The sequence below is a fragment of the Piliocolobus tephrosceles genome, chromosome 20 (genome assembly GCF_002776525.5).
Source record: "Piliocolobus tephrosceles isolate RC106 chromosome 20, ASM277652v3, whole genome shotgun sequence".
NCBI lineage: Eukaryota > Metazoa > Chordata > Mammalia > Primates > Cercopithecidae > Piliocolobus > Piliocolobus tephrosceles.
In genome coordinates this window covers 24,116,065-24,137,855 of record NC_045453.1, presented here as the reverse complement: position 1 = coordinate 24,137,855, position 21,791 = coordinate 24,116,065, and the positions used below count along the sequence as shown (strand labels likewise).

Here is a 21,791-nt window from a genome sequence, read left to right as displayed (position 1 = left end):
CTCAAAACCATGGCTTTCTGACCCCAGAACCAGCAGTTAATGATGTATTCTCTTGCAGCTCCCAGGGCCCTGCATTGCCCTGTAGTGATGGTACCACAGATCAAACCTGGCTGTGGCCTCTTGGAATCATTTGAAGATTGTTTTTGTTTTTGAGACAGAGTCTCGCTCTGTCACCAGGCTGGAGTGCAGTGGCGTGATCTTGGCTCACTGCAACCTCTGCCTCCCCGGTTCAATTCTTCTGCCACAGCCTCCCGAGTAGCTGGGACTACAGATGCGTGCCACCACGCCCAGCTAATTTTTTTTTTTGCAGTTTTGGTAGAGATGGGGTTTCACCATGTTGGCCAGGGTAGTCTTCATTTCCTGACCTCGTGATCTGCCTGTCTCAGCCTCCCAAAGTGCTGGGATTACAGGCATGTACCACTGTAGCTGGCTTGAAGATTTTTTTTTTTTTTAAGGTAAAAACGATGCTGGTGTCCTGATCCTCAGATCATTTAAGTCAGAATCTCTAGAACAGCTGTTCTCAACCAGGGATGATTTTGCACCCGTCTTCCCCAGGGGATATCCAGCCTTGTCTGGAGACAATCTTGGTTGTCACAACCGGGGGGTGGGGTGCCCCTTGCATCTGAAAGTAGAACCCAGGGATGCTGCTAAACATTGTACAATGCCCAGGACACCCCTTGCCTGCTAGCCACAAAGAATTATCCAGCTCCAAATGGCAATGGTGTCAAGGTTGAGAAACCTTGCTTTAGAATTGGACCCTGGGCCGGACACAGTGGCTCATGTCTATAATCCCAGCACTTTGGGAGGCCGAGGCAGGCAGATCGCTTGAGCCCAGGAGTTCAAGACAAGCCTCAGCAACATGGCAAAACCCTGTCTTTACAAAAATAAGTAGGATGTGGTGGCACACACCTGTAATGCCAGGTACTCGGGAGGCTGGGGTGGGAGGATCAGTTGAGCCCAGGAGGTGGAGGCTGCAGTGAGCCATGATGCCACCACTGTACTCCTGCCTGGGTGGCAGAGTGAGAGCGTGTCTCACAAAAAAAAAAAAAAAAAAGGAGGGGAGGGTGTGGGTGTCAGTATTTTTAACTTCTCATTCAAATTGGCCAGGGCTAAACAGAGCTGCTCAAACGTGATAGTGCACAAGAATCACCTGGGCTCCTTGTAAAACTGCAGATCTGGGCTCGGTAGGTCTGGGGTGGGGCCTGAGGCGTACGGCGTGTCTGACAAGCTCCCCAGTGATGCCAGCGCCTCTGGCCCGCACTTTGAGTTGTGAGACTAGAATACAGCTAAAGGCATACAGGCAGCCGGACTAGATTCTCACTGTTTTCTCTTTTTTCTGTCTCTTTAGATTTTCATTTTAAAAAAGAAACGTTTTCCTTCAGGTAGGGAGGTAGGAAATGCAGACTTGGCGAAGGTTGAACCTGTTGGTTGCTGAGACTATGAGGCTTTGAAGGGAGAAGCAATGAGGCTGCCGCAGGAAAGAGGAGCTGTGTTCACAGCAGTGTGCAGTGATTCACAGCTCAACTGTCTGCGCCAGCCTCCCGCCCAGCACTGAGAGCTTGCAGCCCCTTCCAGTCCCCAGCCCGCCTGGCCACAAGCCTTGGGCTGGCTTGCCCAGTAGCGATGACTCAGGCTTTCCACCTGTAAAACGGGTGGGATGCTCTCGCCACTGCCCCACCCATCCCCGGGGCCAAAAGCCCCCAGCTGCTCCCCAGTTTCATCAAAGGCAGACCTTCAAAGCCTGAACCTGCAGCTGCTGTTCTTGCTGCTAATAAATCTCATTTGTGGCAGCTCAATTAGGAAGTCATCACAAAACTTTGATATTGAAAGAAAGGATTAATAACCCAGCCCATGTGGGAGAGATTAGCCGCTTCTGCGGAGAGATCTTTGTAATCTATCCTTGTAGCCGGCAGCTCCTGGGGCAGCGCTGGCAGGCGGATCTCTGGGAACAGGGCGCCTGGGCTGAGCTGGGGTTGGGAAAAGCCATCAGGGGATTGGTCTGAGTTGCTGCTGGGTGGCACTTTCAAGGTGGAGTGTCTGGAAGCCTCTGGCTGGTACACAGTGACTCCTGAAATGTTGCCAAGTGCATCGATGCTCCATTGAGTGGCCCCAGCAGATGCAGGGGGATGCCAGTGGCCTGGAGGCCCAGGCAAGGCAGGAGGGAAGGGTTAGAATTGGTCTGTGGGCCTCACGCGGTTGCTGCCCAGGCTCCCGGATGGGGAGGTCTGCAGGCTCCTGGCATGGAAGGGGCTGGCCCTCTGCCCAGTTCTCTGGGCTTAGGGAGGAATGCCAAGAGCTCAGACTGATTCACCCCAGGGGGCGGGCCCGGCCTCTTGGCCCACGCTGGAAGGAGAGAGGCCTGAGGAGGCGGGGCCCTGGCTGTGGCTGGGACCTGTTTCTTGCCTGCCCTGGGAAGATGGCTGGAGCAGGTTTTCATTCTTTTCTGCAGCCTGACTTCTGGAATAGGTGACTGCTAGTTAACCTAAGAGATTGGGCTCTGGAGCTGGAGAAACCTGCTTTTGAGGGTTCAAATCTAAGCTTCACCATGGATCCTTGGCCAAGTGGTGACCTTACTTCTCTTAGCTTTGGTTTTCTCCCCAGTCAAACGCGAATCATTTTAATACTTCCTTCCTCAGAGGGTTGCTATGAGCATTCAAGTATAGCATTCTGGTTTAGTGCTCAGCAGAGGCCTTTCCTGTTCTCCCATTTTTCATTTATTACAAATATAGATGAGGACATAGATATAAATAGATGTATTGAGAATACATATTGGGAGATACAGACATATCCATATCCATTCATCCACCCACGCACCCACTCACTCATCCACCCACCTACCCATTCACCCACCTACCCATTCACCCATCCATCCATCCATCTGTCTATCCATCCATCCACCCATCCACCTATCCATCCACCCATCCACCTATCCACTCACCCACCCATCCATCCATCCATCCATCCATCCATCCATCCATCCATCCACCCACCCACCCGCCCACACACCCACCCACCCATCCACTCATCCATCCATCCACCCACCAACTACTATGTCCTTCTCCTAGGTTCTCGGCACTATTCCTGGCCCAGGCTTATAGCAGTACACAAAGCAAAGCCCCTCCTTCCTGGGCTTACATGCTAGTAGGGGAAAGATGAAAGAAGATAAACCGATACAAGCTATATATAATGTATCTGAAAGTGAAAAGCTCTATGGAGAAAAGCAAAGTAGGACAGAGAAAGCAAAGGTGACAGAGAATGAGAGAGAGGGACCAGGCTGGGTACTGCTGTTTTAACTCTGGGGAGGGGGTGGAGTGGGTTAAAGAAGCCTCTCAGAGGAGGTGACAGCTGAGTAGAGACCTGCAAGAAGTGGAGAAGGGAGCCATGTAGGTTACTGGGGAGGACAGACACTAGAAAGTGCAGATGCTCAAAGGTAGGAGTGTGCTGAGTATGTGTGAGAGATAGAATGTTCTAGAAGTATGGCTGGAGCAGAGTGAATGAGGGAGAGTTCTAGAAAAGGACATCATGGGAGTAGATCATGGATATCTTAAAGACTGTGTTAAAGATCATAAATGAATTCCAAAGGCAATATATCTAAACCTTCAGGTACTATATCCCAAGCTTAGCATACATGATGCCTTCATGTTTTGACTGACATCAAATGTACAAAGAAAGGATATACTTTAACAAAGGAAACCTCTTATAAAGAAGTTGATTTTCCCATCCCTTTATAAAAGGATAAAGAAAACCAATTCTCATGTACCTGTCCTCCTTATAAGGACAACAGGCAGCCTCTGGCTTCCTGTAAGAACAGGCCTCTGTCCCTTGATTCATGAAAACGAAATGTGTTGTTAGAGGGAAATTAGCTCAAATGACTTAGAGCACTTTCACAAGGCATAACATTTGTACAGTCATTGATTGTCAGGGGTGATGGTTCCACATTTTAGATAACAACAGGTGACACAGGTGGGCAGAGCATGTCGTGTCTCAGTACCAGGAAATCAGACCTCCTCTTTTGAGCAGACATCTCCCCTCATCACAGTGACTTCTCTCTCTTTTGCCTGCAGCCCAGCGATCTGCTCACGAGCTGCCCATGGTTGAAAGACAAGACACGGACAGCTGCCTGGTCTATGGCGGCCAGCAAATGATCCTCACGGGGCAGAACTTTACGGCTGAGTCCAAAGTCGTGTTTACTGAGAAGACCACAGGTCGGTGGAGTTTTGAGCTCTTTCTCTGTCCCCCAGAACCATTCAAAAGTGACCATCTCTTTCTTCCACACAACATTGGTTTTGGAGGGTGGATCCCACCATGCAGTTTTATACCCTGCTCTTTTCACTCAGCGTATCTTCAGGGATTGTGATGGCCACACCGTTCACCATTGCATGAATGTCCCATTCTACATTTTAACTCTTCTAAGTCAGTTTGACAGAAAATAAGATTATCCCCCACCCTCAACCCTTTTTTAAAAATTACTTTTTTTACATAAGGAAGGAAATTTTAAAAACTTTTTGCTGTTATCAAGAAGGGAGGCCAAACAGCAAAGTGATAAAGCATGCATTCTCTGGCCCTGGGTATCTTGGGTTCAAATTCTGGCTTTGCTATCTGCTTGCTCTGTGATCCGAGGCATATTACCAAACCTTTCTGTGCCTTAATTTCGTCATGTATAAAATGATAGTAACAAAATTTCTTACCCCATAGAGCTGTCATGGCGGTTAAATGAACTAATACATGTCACGTAATTATAATAGCGACAAGTACAGCATAAGCCAATTGATATTGGCTACTTTTATTTTTATTATAAGTAGTTCTGCAGTTAATCATCTTATACTTCTAGGATTAATAAATCTTGTACATGAATCTATATGTATATCTTTTTAGTCTATTTAGGGTTTATTCCCAGCAGTGGAATTTTGGAGAGTCATTCTGAAGACTTTAAATACATATTGCTAAATTACCTTCCAGAAATCTACAAATTGACATTTCCATCATGTCAGTCATAGTTTCACCCCATCCCAGAAATGCCATTTTTTTTTTAATTTAAAAAAATCATTGTGAAATTGGTACTTCTTTCTACTTTGCATTTCCTTGCTATGAGAGGCATAGCGTTTTGTTTATTCACCAGGTGTATTCTTTCTTTGGTGCACTGTCAGTGTCTTTTTCAGTGGGTATGTGGTAGAAAAGATGCTGATCTGAAGTAGGAAAATATCAGATTAAGCAATAATTAATGAAACAAATGTGTTGTTAGAAGGAAATTAGCTCAAATAACTTGGGACACTTATTTTGGATACTAGAACCAATTTTCTTTTTCCTTAACAGACATGATTTCAGTAGGTTACTTCAAAGAGGTGTTGATGTTTGTCTGTCTGTTTATTGTCCTTAGAACAATCTGAGAACATAACAGGTGGGTTGTCCAGTTGGCGGGATTGTGCACTGCACAAGGGCACCTTCTCTGAGGGCTACCATTCAAATTGAATACATCACCAGTTTACACATTAGTAAGACAAATTCTGGCAGGTGGAAGCAGACTGTCTTAGGCAAAGAATGCTTCTTCCAATCTCACACAAATCATCCTTTTGGGATGTGCTGGACATGTGACCGGGGTGTGATAACTGCATTCTCACAGTTGGAAGCATAACAGGAGGCAGAATTTATTTTTAAAGGGTTTGTTGACGCCTTTGTAAAAAACAACAAAAAAGGTATTAAGTAAGGCTGTGGCAGTGGGAAGGGAGATGCAGGGATGCGTCGGGGAGTGGTTTAGAAGGCAGATGTCACTGAGGTTTGATGGGATGTAGTGGTGTAGAGAGGCATTAAGAATGCAGGTGGCAGGGCCAGCCACCAGGCAGGCTGCGTGCCACCCGGGCAGCTCTGCTACTCACCGGCAGTGTCACCTGCTGAAAGTCTCCCTCATCTATCCCCACCTGAAAAGCAGGGACAGTGACAGTGCCTACAACAAAGGTAAAGTCTGAATGAATTAAAGCAAGTAAACTTAGCACCAGAAGTGCTCGGTAAGGGGCAGGGGCTGCTGCTGTTTTTCTGGAGCTGCTGTGGATGGGGAAGGAGAAGAGGTTGAGTGTTGAGATTGTTCAGTTCACGTGGTGCGCTTGGCCAGCTGAGCTTTAGCACGCAGGAGAGGAGGTCTGTGTGGGGATGAGGTTGGGTAGGGAGGATGGGTTCCATTTTGGAAGTGGAAGTGCTGAGTCTGATGTACCCATGGGCCTTCTTGGATGAACCATGAGCTCACCTCTGTGGAAAGGCAAGAGATTGGGAGGTACGTGGCCACGTGGTCTCGACTAAGAAACCAGATCCTGGCTGCAGATGTTATCTTGGGAGCTGTCAGCAATGAGATCCCAGGTGAAGTCCTGGGAATTGGCTCTGACCTCCCAGGATGGCCTCCAGTGTGAGAAGGGGAGACTTAGAAGCTGAGAGCCACAGCCTTTAAAGGTGGCAGAGGAGGAGCTGCCACAGCAGGAGGAGGAGAACCAGGGGGTTCTGGTGCCCTGGAGACCAAGGGAAGGAGACGTGGGAAGGGTAAGCAGAGGCTTACCCTTGCATGCTATGAAGGTCACAGAGCCCGAGGTCAGCCTGAGAGTCCAGAGAATGGGGGGCCTCTGGTGATTTGAATCACATGCACCCAGGTCACGGTGAGCTGAGGAGTGAGCTGAGGAGTAACGTTGCTTGAGGGATCAGAGATGATGAAGGTAGAGTCTGCTGCAGGCAAGAAGACTCTGCACCAGCGGTCCCCAACCTTTTTGGCACTAGGGACCAGTTGCATGGAAGACAGTTCTTTACAACGGTTGGGGAGGTGGGCTGATGGTTTCAGGATGATTCAAGCACATTATTACATTTATTGTGTACTTTATTTTTATGATTATTACATTGTAATATATAATAAAATAATTATATAACTTACCATCATGTAGAAACAGTGGGAACCCTGAGCTTGTTTTCCTGCAACTAGATAGTCCCATCCAGGGGTGATGGGAGACAGTAACGGATGATCAGGCATTAGATTCTCATAAGGCGTGCGCAGCCTACATCCCTCGCAAGCGCAGTTTACAGTCGGGTTCACACTGCTATGAGAATCTAATACCTGGCTCATCTGACAGGAGGTGGCGCTCAGGCGGTAATGCAAGTGATGGGGAGTGGCTGTCAATACAGATGAAGCTTTGCTCACTCACCCGCCACTCACCTCCTGCTGTGCACCCAGTACCGGTCCTTGGTCCGAGGTTGAAGACCCCTGGTCTATACCGCATTGTTAGCCTCAGCATTATTGACAGTGTGGCCCAGACAATCACTTGGCAGGGGCGCTGTCCTGGGCACTGCAGGATGTTCGACAGCATCCCCAGCCTCCACCCGCTTGACGCCAGTAGCGCGGCCCAAATTATGACAACCAAAAATGCCTCCAGACCTTGCCAAATTTGCCCTGGCAGGGAATATTGCCCCTGGTCAACAACCGCTGGTCTTTGGCTTAGACATTTTCAGGAAAGACAAGGAAAGGAAAAGAAGAGCATGAGGAAAAATCAGTATCAGGGTCACCTTAAGCCTTCCCCTGTGCTCTCAGCAGTGCAGGCCCAGCGTCTGCTTGGCGGAATGCCTGCACAGCTTCCCCGAGCCGTCCTGCAAAGTGGGGTGCAGGGAGGAGGCCTGGCCTCTGCTTGCTTTGCCTTGAGGGGCTGACCCAGCCGCACAGGGCTGTTGCCTGAGTGGTCTCTAGTTACACTGAAATCTTTTTGTATATATGCTTTTAATCCTTTTTTTTAAAAAAACAATGTTTTGAGACACCGGCTCTGTCACCCAGGTCAGAGCTCAGTGGCATGATCATAGCTCACTGCAGCCTCGACCTCTTGGGCTCAAGCGGTCCTCCCACCTCAGCCCCCCAAGTAGCTGAGACTATAGATGTGCTCCACTGTGCTCAGCTAATTTTTAAATTTTTTAGTAGGGACATGGTCTTGGCATGTTGCCCAGGCTGGCCTCTAACTCCTGGGCTCAGGTCATCCTCCTGCTTCAGCTTCCCAAAGTGCTGGGATTACAGGCATGAGCCACTATGTCCGGTCTAATCCTGTTTTTAAAATAGCAATACAGCATGAACATATTTTCAGTTATTTACTAAATATCCTTTGAGAACCTTATTTTATTTGGGGTTTTTTGTTTGTTTGAGACAGAGTCTTGCTCTGTCACTCAGGCTGGAGTGCAGTGGCATGATCTCAGCTCACTGCAACCTCCACCTCCCAGGTTCAAGGTGATTCCTGCCTCAGCCTCCCTAGTAGCTGGGATATTACAGGCATGCACCACCGCACCCAGCTAATTTTTGTATTTTTAGTAGAGACGGGGTTTCTCCATGTTGGCCAGGCTGGTCTCAAACTCCTGACCTCAGGTGATCCACCTGCCTCGACCTCCCAAAGTGCTGAGATTACAGGCATGAGGCACTGCGTCCAGCCTGGGAACCTGATATTAAATTGATGCTTTGCATTCCATCATGTTGGGTACTTGATTTAACTGTATTCCCTTTTACTGGGCATTAGGCTGCTTCCAACTTTGTGGTATTAAAAGCCACTCAGCAATGAACACCTCCTGCATTTATTTTGTCAGCTAGGTAAACACTCATGCTCTTCTCAATCCAGGTTGCTTGTGTTCAAAACCCAGTGCCACTACTTTCTAGCCATATGACTTTGGGTAGGTTACTTAGCCATTCTGGGCAGCGGTTTCCTCATCTGTATATTGAGGATGAAGACATTCCTACCCATGCGCTGGCCCTGAGATTAAGAGTTCATATGTGTTGCCGGGCGCCGTGGCTCAAGCCTGTAATCCCAGCACTTTGGGAGGCCGAGACGGGTGGATCACGAGGTCAGGAGATCGAGACCATCCTGGCTAACACGGTGAAACCCCGTCTCTACTAAAAAAATACAAAAACTAGCCAGGCGAGGTAGCGGGCGCCTGTAGTCCCAGCTACTCCAGGAGGCTGAGGTAGGAGAATGGCGTGAACCCGGGAGGTGGAGCTTGCAGTGAGCTGAGATCCGGCCACTGCACTCCAGCCTGGGGGACAGAGCGAGACTCCGTCTCAAAAAAAAAAAAAAAAGAGTTCATATGTGTTAAGTACTTATAACAATGCCTGGCATGTAGTAAGTGTTTAATAAATCTAAGTGATTACTTCTTGTTATTGCTGTTGCCTAAGGTTAAGGCCTTTGTGTGGTATAATGGATTCAAGAGGTGCATTTTTGAGTATCTTGATATACTTTGGGGCAGGTTTATTTTTCAGGTGATGGACCAACATAAAATATGCTGTACAACAAGAATTTGCTAGGCTCTCATGAGTCAGAGATCAAATTGATGTGGCTAGGGTAGAGGCTAGTTAACACCAGGAAACACATTTGGATGATCAGGAAGAGGTCAGAACAGAGTTCTCCCAGGGCCAGGTAGATACATGGCCTTGGTTTGGTCTGGGCATGGGTAAGGTAATAGAGAGTCACAGTGGCTTCTTGAGCAGGGGAGGGGCATGAAATGTCAATGACCAAGTAAGCATGGCCTGTCCAGCTTTGATGCATCTCCAGTACCAGGAAGCCATCCTGCTGGCCTTCTTCTGACCTTCACAAGACACAAACGGCCTTAAAGTGCCTCATCTGTGGTGGGGAAAATGCTAATAAGAGATGAATACTGGCTGACACGATGGCTCAAGCCTGTAATCCCAGCACTTAGGGAGGCTGAGGCAGGCAGATCGCCCGAGGCCAGGATTTTGAGACCAGCCTGGCCAACATGGTGAAACTCTCTCCACTAACAAAAAAAAAGACAAAAATTAGCCGGGCGTGGTGGTGTGCGCCTGTAATCCCAGCTACTTGGGAGACTGAGGCAGAAGAATTGCTTGAATCTGGGAGGTGGAGGTTGCAGTGAGCCAAGATGGCATCACTACACTCTAGCCTGGCGGACAGAGCGAGACTCCATCTCAAAAAATAAAAAGGAAAAAATGATGAATACTTTCTACTCACGCCTAGTTGACAGAGCCTCCATGGGGAGGGGGCGTTGCTGATGGAACTGTGCAGGGAAGAGTTTGAGGCTGGATCCTACCAAGTTCCTTACAGAGAGGTAGGAGCCAGCCAGCTTTTAAGCACTTTGGGAGTTTAATTATTCTGAAGCTATCCAAGGGCATCAATTAAGCATTTGTGGAATGAATGAATGAATGGCATTTATTCTCTAGCTTCTATTCTCTTGGTTTCAGAAGAAATTTCATATTTACCTCTTGAAGGCAGGAAAACACAGCCTGTTTCAGCTGTGAAAAGTTGGCTGTTAAGAACAAGAGTAATAATCACAGGTCCTATTACTGGCCATGTCTGCAGGCAGCCCTGTGCCTGCCACTTTCTGTGTGTGGTCTCATCTAAGCTGGCACCCGTGGGAGGCAGACAGTTTAGCTTGGAGAATCCAGGGGACTCGTCCACAGGTGAGATTCAGCATTGACCTGTCATTCAACCTCTTGGGGCCTCAGCTTCCCTGTCTGTAAAATGAGATAGTGACAATCCTTCTTTCCTAAAGTTAAATATGTAAATAAGCAGCATGCACTTAGTGCTCATGGGATGTTCATCATTATTTTTTGAAATGGGGTCTCACTATGTTGCCCAGGTTGGCCTTGAACTCCTGGGCAACACAGTGAGTTCAACATAGTGGACTCCAGCGATCCTCCTGCCTCAGCCTCCTGAGTATTTGGGATTACAGGCGTGTGCTTTTGTTATTATTTTTATGGTCTCGCAGTATTCATTGCTCAGGACATAGTCATCATTCAGTTGATACATACTGGCCCAAGTGCTAGCCTAGGCTGGGAGAGATTTGGGGGGCTGTAACCCACAGTGGTCGCCAGCACAGCTGTGAGGTCGGATGGCCTGGGTTCAAATCACTGATCTGCCTTTAGTAGCTGTGTCATTCTGAGTAAGTCACTTTACCTCTCTGAGCTGACATGTCCTCTTTTGTAAGACACAGATGATGATTCACTTCTCTTGGGAGGCGAGATTAAATGAGATTCTACAGGTTGGGCGCTTTGCATAGAGCTGGGAACACTGAACATGTTCATTAGATGTTAGCTTTTTTTATTCTCATCATTATATTTTGGCTGTGGAAAGACAAAGACAGGTAAGACTTTATCTTGTGGAACCAAGAGATATTAAAAAACAGTAATAAGTACTAATAATGAACATTATTAGTAATTTAGTAATCAGTAATTAGTAGTTCATTAATAATGAACTATGTGCCAGGCCTTATTCTAAGCACTTTGTATGTGCTAACTAATCTGATGCCTCATAAGAGCCCTACAAGGTAGACTCCTGTTTTCTCAGTTTTACTGGTGCGAAACTGAGCACAGAGAGGTTAAGTAACTTAGTGAAGATCACACAGCTGGTAGAGGGCAGTGGTGGGATTTGACCCCAGGCAGCCTGGCTGTATACCCCACACCTTGGACTCTGTTGTTCTAGGCTTAAAAAGCCTAGAACCAGGTTAATTTTGCATGAAGACCCTTCAGATGCTCTGAGTCACAGGCTGGAACCATTTTGTGGTGATGGGGACCCTTGAATCATCCACTTCACCACTCTGGCAGCAGTTTGAATCCTCCAGTGTTTCTGGCATCAAGAGGATACATTTCTGACCCTTTCATGCCTAACTAAAGAATCCCAGGTGAATGTAGTGCCTGCATGAATGACAACAGGCAATCGGGGGTGTTAGAGACACGGTGGGCTCCTCCGCGGGGCTGTCTGCCTCTGAGGGCTCTCTGCAGAGAGGGGGCTCGCCTTGCATTCACTGGTCCTGCTCTTTTGACCCCAAGAGCTCACCTCCCAGCCCGGGCTGCCTTCCGCAGGGGGAATCCCTGTTGCTCAACTTCTTTTTTCCAAAACTCATCCCCGTTCCCATCTCCATGGACATTTGGCCAGCAAGGGCTCTGCGGGGCGGGGCGGAACAGTTGAAGTTTTCCAAGGAAGGGGAATCCCAGCTGTTTCTCACATTAAGGAAAGGTGACAGCCTCCTGGGCTAATCTTAGCCCCGAGTTTGGTCATCGGCACCACCAGCTCCAATGTTCTTTTTATAGCTGTCGACTAAAATGGAATTGGCAGTTTCCACTCCAGCAAGATGACAAATTGGAGAGTGGTGGAAAACCAGTAGGAGAGGGTCAGTGTGGTGTTTCTTAAGTTAGAAAAGCTTGCTGTTTTGGAAAATGGCATCTCATTTATAGCAGCAATAATAATAATGATTATTATATTATTTGTATTACTATTTTTGATTATTTTGGTGACTTTCAAGAGCCTGTGTGATCTGGCCCCTGCCCATCTCTCTGACCTCAGCTTTTTTGACTCTCTCCCTGCCACTCGGCTTAGCAACACCTGGCTTCACTCTGTCCTCAAACACCCCAAGCCCATTTCTGTCTCAGGACTTGGCTTTCTCAGCGTGCTCTTAGAATGTTCCTCCACCATTTCTTTTCTTTTTTCTTTCTTTTTTCCTTTATCTTTTTGTTTTGTTTTGTTTTTTGAGATGGAGTCTTGCTCTGTCGCCCAGGCTGGAGTGGAGTGGCACCAGTGCGCAATCTCGACTTACTGCAAGCTCCATCTCCTGGGTTCACGCCATTCTCCTGCCTCAGCCTCCCAAGTAGCTGGGACTACAGGCGCCCGCCACCATGCCTGGCTAATTTTTTGTATTTTGTTTAGTAGAGACGGGGTTTCACCGCATTAGCCAGGATGGTCTCGATCTCCTGATCTTGTGATCTGCCCTCCTCGGCCTCCCAAAGTGTTGGGATTACAGGCGTGAGCCACTGTGCCCAGCCTCCTCTACCCTTTCTTTTCAAGCCTGCCGCCTCCTATTCCTCCCAGTCTCGGCTCAAAGGTCACTTCCTCCACAGGGTCCTCCTTGACCATCATTCTGAAGTTGTCCCACTTCCCCAACACCTTGTCACCTTTTGTGCCACTGCCCGGCTCTGTTTTCTTGGTGGCACTTAGCACTGTTGAAATCACCTTGCCGGTCTGTTCATTTATCACCTGGTCTCTCATGCTGGACTCTTAGTTCCTTGACAGCAGAGACTCAGTGTTTGCTGCTGTATCCTCAGCATCCAGAGTGGTCCCCGGCACACAGTAGGTGCTCATTTGTGTCGTTGAATGAATACATCTCTTTCAGTCGTCACTCCAGCCCTGAGAAACGGGCAGCATCATTCCCATTTTACAGATGAGGTAACTGAGGCTCATAGATGTCAAGTCATGCACCCCAGGTCAGCCCACAACTGGTGACAGAGGTAGAATCCCAAGGCAACATTTGTTATCAACTCCAGAGTAGTTTTTTCTAGTCATGTCAGAGAGGACAAAGAGAAACCAAACAGAACAATTAGGGTCTTTCCTATTTATCATTCTCAGTAATTGCTGAAAAGCCATTTGGATGTTCTCTGAAATTTAAAAAATGTGTAACCCCTCAGGCAAAGTTCACGCTGGGAAGTCCAGGCTGTTCCTGACTTCAGTGGGAACCCTGGCCCTTGGCCACACGGCCTCAGGCGGAGTCGGGGGTCCCAGCAAAACATTGCAAAACAGGAAAAAATCTAAGGACACAAAAATAAAAGTGATGTGGCAGCAGGAACCGGGTTGCCATGACTTTGAGCGACTCGCTGAGCCTGGGTGGGATCCAATGTTTTGGAAGGTTCCTTCACATGACACAGAGTTTTGGAATTTTTCGGCTGGTAAATCCTTCTTAATTCAGGCCCCCAGGCTCAGCCAACTAGCTCCCTGGCTCTCTGTGTCCTGCGGGGGTGTAGGTTGGAAACTGGCCTGCATCAGATTACTCAGCTTTGAAACTTAAATTGTTTGAAGAGAATTTTTTGTTTTGTTTTGCTGGACGATTTTCTTGGAACGGTCTGATGGCAGAGGCTCCCATCACCTGTCCAGAGGACAAATTGATTTTTTAGAAAGGAGGCGTGGGTGTGGAATTCCCTCTTTCCCACTGAGTCATCATATCCTGACATGAGTCACTTTATTACTTGGAGGTCCCCAAAGGTTGTATTTTGAGCTTTGTTTAATAAATATAAATGCATGTGCTTAAAATAATTTTTTTTTTTTTTTTTTTTTTTTTTTTGCTAAATTAAGTATTTTTTCCATGAATTAGTGCCCTGGAACAATCGGAACCATGTTAGAGTGGACACCTGCTCTTCCCACCTGTTTCTCTCCCTGGGTTTGGTTGTACCCGGCGTGATGTTTTCTCAAACAATAGACCTGGTATGGGAGTCTCTAGATGGGGCTTCCCTCTGAGAAATGTCAGACTTCAGGCAGGGCTGGGGCATGACTAAGGCTCTCCGGACCTTTGCCCTCAGTGACTCATGTCCCTGGTGTCAGTGGCCCCTGGGCTGGACCCATCTCTTACCCACAGCTTTGCTGGGGCACGAAGCTGTTCTCCAAAGATGCAATCTAGATTGCAACTCCGGAGCTGCCCTGGAGATAGAGAAAATGGTCTCGTTTTCAGGGAGCTAAATAGTTGCCTAAACTTGGTCCCTTGCATGGAAGAACAGGCTTTTAAGAATCCTGCAGTTTGAAAGAGACCACAGAGAAATGAGTTTTTAGTTAGAAAACTCGTTGTGTCTAAGCACTTCCACCATCAGAAATTGTTCCTGGTGCCAAAGACCTTTGTGTAATTCCTACTTCAAAGGCTGGATTGTGCATCACCCAGCAGACTTGACCTGAAGCCTGGATTGACCTCACACTATGTACCTTGGGACTCAATTTTCCCATCTCTAAGATGGGGTTGGTGGTATTTTAGCAATAGAAGGAGATCAAGGAACTGAAAGTATCGGGCACATAGTAGGTGCTCAGAAAACATCAGCTGCCCTTCTACCGGCACTGTGGGAGCCTGGTTGACTTCACACAGGGTTCAGAGGGCAGGGCCAGGCTGGTTTCTTGTCTGGGAGAAGAGTCCTTCCTGGAGAGGTGAATTTCTCTCCTGTCCTTACCCTGGAGCCATCAGACTCCTGCAGTCATTGCATGGCAGCGGGAGGGAGTGTAACTAATGCTCTGCTTCCTTGCCTTCCCCATTTTACAGATGGGGAAGCTGAGTCACACAGTGTGGTCTTCAGACTTCTTTGAGGTGACAGAGTTCGTCAGTGGAGGGCTGGGCCTGAAACCCCAACTTCCTGGTTCCCAGAGTAGCTGGCTGTCTGAAATGTGTGGGGATCATCCATAGACGACAGCTTAGGGCCGAGAAGAGTCACATCTAGGGTGGGACAGGGGAGGAGCTGAAATCCGGCCTCTATGTAAGATTGACCTTGACTGAGCATCCAAGTGTGCCCTTTCAGCCTCGCTCCACTCACTCAGCCCCCGGTGCTTCCGTGTTTATTGAGCACCTACTGTGTGCAGTGCCATGCCAGGCACAGGGGACGCGTGGCAGGTGAGGTCTCTGCCCTTGGGGATGGACAGTCTGAAACTTGTTTATACGCAGGACACTTTCAGATGGGAAAAATGCTATGAAGCCAGGGAAGCCAGGTCACAGGCCCGAGAGAGAAAAGGGTGTGGAGTTAGGGGGGAAATATAGGATGTGCAGTTAAATTTGAATCCCAAACAGTGAACTTCTTTAGTAAAAGTATGTTCTATACAATGGTAAGGAGTTTGGGATGTAAAAAGGTGTTCATTGTTTTCTGAAATCCAAGTTTAACTGAACATCCTGTATTTTTATCGGTTAAATCTGGTAACCCTAACTAGAGAGGGGTCAGGGAGGTCTTCCTGGAGGAGATGGCTTTGAGCAGACCCCTGAAGGTGGGAAAGAGAGAGCCACAAGGACTGCTGGGAGAGTGTCCCAGGCAAAAGGAACTGCCCAGTGCCAAGGCCCCAGCGTGGAGATGAGCTTAGGGCATTTGAGGAATGGGAAGCAGGCCCAGGCGGCCGGTGCATCATGAGAGTGAGAGCTGAGCCTGGAGAGGTGCTGCGGGGGACAGACCCGGCTGGGCCCTGCAGACATGGCAAGGAGTTTGGATTGAATTCCCAAAGCCACAGGTAGTTGTTGGATGGTTTTGAGCAGGGGAGTGGCATGGTCTGGTTGATGTTTAAGAGTGCTCTGGCCACCTGTATGAACAGTGGGCGTGGTGGGGGGCAGCACTCAGAGAAGCTGGGAAGTGAGTGAGCAGCTGGTCCGGTTGTCCCAGTGGGGGATGGTTGGGGGCCAAGCCCACCAAGGAAGTAGTGGGGCAGGAGATTTGGGAATCAAGGGACTTCCTTTCCAGATCTCAGTAAATCCATTTGGGCAGTGTTACCGTATTGGGCGGCTGAAATCCTGAGCTAGGGGGGCCATTCCTGAACCTCCCCCGCCCCACCCCCATCTGCTGAGCTCATTAAGCCCATGCTTCCAGGGAGGACACGTTTTTCTGCTAGTTAGCAGTCATAAAGAGCAGACTGAAATGACTTCAACCATTTTTATTTGGCTAATTTTTAAAAGCAGGGCCAGGACTGGGAAGCATCACGCACGGTTTCCTAACATGAACTGACACTTTGATTTCCTCCCCATTTGCCTTGAGCCCAATGGCATGCTCACAGCCCGGGGGAGGACGGATTTGCCTTCCTCCTCCCAAAAGCTTGCTCGTTTCTACTGGAGTGCTGACACGAGCCCACAGCTCCTCCAGGCTGACTGCTAAGACTCCAGCCCCAACCCACGGCCAACCCTACTGCTTCCTGGCTGCTTTGTTCCTTCGCAGGTTTAAAGAATTGCCAGCAAAGAGAAACCAGGAAACCAACCAAAGTATAGGGGCCATACATCAGCAAACGGGCTGGTGAGCGATGCCCATTCTTCTTGCATCTGGTAGGGGTTTTCTTCTGGAGTTGACTCTGCAGTGAAGTTAAAGCAAAGGCTATAATGTCAGCTGGACGTGGTGGTTCATGCCTGTAATCCCAGCACTTTCGGAGGCTGAGGTGGGCGGATCATTTGAGGTCAGGAGTTTGAGACCAGCTTGGTCAACATGGTGAAACTCCATCTCTACTTGAAATACAAAAATTAGCTGGGCGTGGTGGCATGTGCCTGTAATCCCAGCTACTTGGGAGGCTGAGGCAGGAGAATCTCTTGAACCTGGGAGGTGGAGGTTGCAGTGAGCTGAGATAGTGCCACGGACTCCTGCCTGGGCAATGGAGTGAGACCCTGTTTCAAAAACCAACAAACACAACAAAAAAGGCTATGATGTTACTTTAGCCATCCTCCCACCCCATGTTTTTTTTTTTTAACTTGCAGAGTTGTGCTCAGTCTTCTCTAGACCTAACCCCTTTGCCCAAACTGGTTGGCTCCTTTCTCTTCACTTCTGACTAAGACTTGGAAGGGCTGTTTTCACACTGGCTGCCAGTCTTTGTTAATTTTGGATGGGAGAATTTTGCCTGAACATCTGCTCAAGAGACCAAAGTCCTTTGTTTCATCTCAGCCCAGAGTGGTAGAAGCACACTTGGTCTTCTCAGTCCTGTTCCATGGGGTTAGGTCTGCCCAGAGTCCCAGACCCAAGGTGTGGGTTGGGAGGTGGATTATACGGAACTCCTGGTCAATGGCACTGGGAATGCTGTCTGGGCTGAGTTGCTCTGATTGTGTTTGATTCCTTGTCTGCACCCATATTCCCAGCTCCTTCCTCATCCGCTGATTCCCACAAAGGACCCCATAATAAGGGCTTGGTGATTCCTCTTGGCAGGGTCCTGTGGCTGGAGAGGTCAGTGGTCAGATGTTTCCTGGACTCTGGCTGGGGGGTGCACACTGGAGGATCCTGAGATCAATTTGTTTGTTTATTCGGCCAGTATTAATTGAGCAGCTGTTATGTGCCAGATGCTGTAGAGCTGAGGATAAAGCAGAGAATGAGATAGCTATAGCTCTGCTCTGGGGGAACTCACAGCCTGGGGCTGGGTGGAGATAGCAAACCAATAGGTAGCTAAAATGATGTCAGGCTGGAAGAGAAAGTTATAGGGGGATGGTTTGGGATGAGGGGAGGTCTCCGTGAGCTGGACCTGAAGGATGGGAAGGGGATGGTCACAGGAGATCTGAAGAAAAGCATCTTGAGAGATGGAAACAGCAAGTTCCAAGGCCTGGAGATAGGCAGGTATGGCTGTTGGAGGGAGGGAGAAGATCAGTGTGTCTAACGGAGTCAGAGGAGGAAAGCTGGGTAGAGAGGCTGGGTCCCCATCTCAGTAGACATGAGCAACCCTGAGTCCATGTCTCTCTTGAGCCTGGGTGGAATGTCCCGCCCTGCCTCCCTGTCTGGGGGCCCCTGGAGGGCTGGAAGGCATGCGTGGCCCATCTCATGGCCTGAGGTAGAGCTATGCTAGAGCTCAGTCCGAGCTGATGGTCCATGCCCAGCCTCCCTCTCAGGCTGTGACCCCGGAGAGCTCCCAAGAGACAGGAATGTCAACAGGCAGTTGCAATGTGCCTTTTCCTTAAGGGGAAAAAAATCTTTGTTTTAAAATAATAAAAATGTAAGCAAATTAAAGTCACCATGATGCTGCATGTTTCTTGAATCAGTGAAGAAAGGCACGAAGGTCTCACCTCACCCATTCAGGCCCAGCCTGGGAGGTACAACCATATGAGTAGCTTGGGGCACAGGCTTTCTAAGTTTAAGGAGACTTATGAATAGACTCACAAAGTAAAAAAGAATTGAAGGGCCATCCTGACCCAAGTACTTTGGTGGGTACTGAAGTTTTTTGCTTTATTTCATTACATTGAATTCTTCATTGCAAATAAATAAAATGGCCATAGAAAGTATTTATTGGTAGGGCAATGGTTGAATTAATTATGGGTCATCATGCTGTACATACTGGTCTGCAGCATTTTTTAAAAATCTGCTTTTTATATTATTTTATTATTTTTTTGAGGCAGAGTCTCACTTTGTCGCCCAGGCTGGAGTACAATGGCGTGATCTCGGCTTACTGCAACCTCCACCTCCCAGATTCAAGCGATTCTCCTGCCTCAGCCTCCTGAGTAGCTGGGATTACAGGAACGCGCCACCACACCCAGCTAATTTTTGTATTTTTAGTAGAGACAGGATTTCACCATGTTGACCAAGCTGGTCTCAAACTCCTGACCTCAACTGATCTGCCCACCTCAGCCTCCCAAAGTGCTGGGATTACAGGCGTGAGCCACCATGCCCAGCAAAGTCTGCTTTTTAATATAACAGGATCATGTTTCCAGGTTAGAAAACACAGATCTACTTTACTCTAAGGGATGCCCAGTGCTCTTCTACTGATTTTCCATACTAATTACAGATGGCCCATAATTAATTCAACCAGTCTCCTACCAATAAATACTTTCTATGGCCATTTTATTTATTTGCAATGAGGAATGTAATGCAATGAAATGAAGCAAAAACTTCAGTACCCACCAAAGTACTTGAGTCAGGACGACCCTTCAATTCTTTTTTACTGGAATCAGAACATGCAAGACTCCAGGTTCTAAAATCATAGTAATGATAGCAGCATTAATTATGGGCTGCGAATTTTATTAAGCATTTCACATACACAGTCTATTTTAATTCTCGTCACATCTCCTTGAGGTAAGATTAACCTTAATTTTTTTTTTTTTTTTTTTTTTTTTTGAGACGGAGTCTCACACTGTCGCCCGGGCTGGAGTGCAATGGCGTGATCTTGGCTCACCGCAACCTCCGCCTCCTGGGTTCAAGCGATTCTCCTGCCTCAGCCTCCCAAGTAGCTGGGATTACAGGCGCCCGCCACCATGCCCAGCTAATTTTTTGTATTTTTAGTAGAGATGGGGTTTCACCATGTTGGTCAGGCAGGTCTCAAACTCCTGACCTCAGATGGTCCACCCGCCTCCTCCCAAAGTGCTGGGATTACAGGCATGAGCCACTGAACCTGGCCAAACTTTATCATTTTTGCTTATGAGGAAACTGAGGCACAAAGAGCTGCCACTCGAAGGTCACACAGTGAGTAAACTATGAGGACAGAAATTGAACCTGGACAGAGTGACATCAGGCTGAGAAAACTCCATCAGCGTTTATTTTTTATTTTTGAGATGGAGTCTTGCTCTGTTGCCCAGGCTGAAGTGGTGTGGTGCCATCTTGGCTCACTGCAACCTCTGCCTCCTGGGTTCAAGTGATTCTCCTGCCTCAGCCTCCCGAGTAGCTGGGATTACAAGTGCCCACCACCATGCCTGGCGAATTTTCGTATTTGTAGTAGAGACGGGGTTTTGCCATGTTGGCCAGGCTGGTCTTGAACTCCTGATCTCAAGTGATCCACTCGCCTTGGCCTCCCAAAGTGCTGGGATTACAGGCCTGAGCCCCCCCACCTGGCCCCATCAGCATTTGTTCTGAATTCCACTGCCCCATGGGAGTGCAATTCAGAGGCTGGGATTAGTGGGTTCTCCAGGCGAAACCCCAGGACTTGTGCACCCGTGGATGCAGGGTGGAGCGGGAAAGAGGAGCCTGGGAAAATGACCCCCAGGTACCTTGCAAACTGCGCGCTTCCCTTAGAGGCCAGCCTCCTGGAGTGTCTTCCACATGCTGCATAAAATCGAGAAGGGCAATGAATGTGGGTTTTCACTTCCTGTTGGGGATTTGTTTGTCCAGAACTGAGTGCAGACCCTCCATGAGAGAGTTCAAGTCAGGCCAGATTCCTGGGCTGCCCTTGGAGCTTCTGGTACCAAAAGGGTGCAAAAGAAAGAAGATAGGCCCTTGGCTTATGGTTTAAGTTTTGATTTCTTATTCCTGTGAGGTCTTTTTCTTTGTGTGTGTGTTTTTTTAAAGTTAATGGTGAAAAGACCCACTTTGGAAAGCAAAGGAAAATCAGGCACCGTGCTGCAGTCTCACATAACAGACTTCATCGCTTCATAAATTCCCTCCAGTCCAAACCTGTAGGCAGAAGTATTGCAAGCAGAAAATGCAGTTGGAAAATGTGTATTATTTTCTGATTTTAAAATGCTTGGCCGGGCGCGGTGGCTCAAGCCTGTAATCCCAGCACTTTGGGAGGCCGAGATGGGCGGATCACAAGGTCAGGAGATCGAGACCATCCTGGCTAACACGGTGAAACCCCGTCTCTCCTAAAAAATACAAAAAAACTAGCCGGGCGAGGTGGCGGGTGCCTGTAGTCCCAGCTACTCGGGAGGCTGAGGCGGGAGAATGGCGTAAACCCGGGAGGCAGAGCTTGCAGTGAGCTGAGATCCGGCCACTGCACTCCAGCCCGGGCGACAGAGCGAGACTCCGTCTCACAAAAAAAAAAAAAAATAAAAAAAATAAATAAATAAATAAATAAATAAAATGCTTGTTTTTCTCAATATTAACACATTGTGGAATATATGCAACAAATGATAAAGAAGACAGTGTTGAAATACTCTGTTGTCACTAGCCGTAATAACTGTAACCCATGTCTGTTGAACTGTTTTTTTTTTTTTTTTGAGACGGAGTTTCTCTCTCGTTGCCCAGGCTGGAGTGCAGTGGCACGATCTCAGCTCACTGCAACCTCCATCTCCGAGTTCAAGAGATTCTCCTGCCTCAGCTCCCCCGAGTAGCTGGGATTCCAGGCGCACGCCACCACGCTGACTACTTTTTTGTATTTTTAGTAGAGACAGGGTTTTACCATGTTGGCCAGGCTAGTCTCGAACTCTTGACCTCAGGTGATCCACGCACCTCAGCCTCCCAAAGTGCTGGGATCACAGGCGTGAGCCACCACACCCGGCCCCGAACATTTATATAATACCCTGCTTGGGCCTGTTACCGTATTTCATCTTCGGAATGAGCCCATCAGTTATGGCTACTATAATTATCTCCATATGTTGGATAAGAGGCAGGGAGAGAGATCGTGTCATGTCTAAGATCTCACAAATCATTGGGGGTAGTCAGGGAT

General features: G+C 48.2%; 1 protein-coding gene across 6 annotated transcripts in view; it reads left to right on the top strand.

Moving 5' to 3' along the window:
- Window positions 1-21,791, top strand: part of NFATC2 (nuclear factor of activated T cells 2) — a 155,544-nt gene that overhangs the window by 80,480 nt on the left and 53,273 nt on the right. For all 6 annotated transcript variants that reach the window (XM_023184179.1, XM_023184180.1, XM_023184178.1 and 3 more), the window contains exon 6: window positions 4,065-4,205. In XM_023184179.1, coding sequence (XP_023039947.1) covers window positions 4,065-4,205 — 141 coding nt within the window. The remainder of the gene's footprint in view (window positions 1-4,064; window positions 4,206-21,791) is intronic.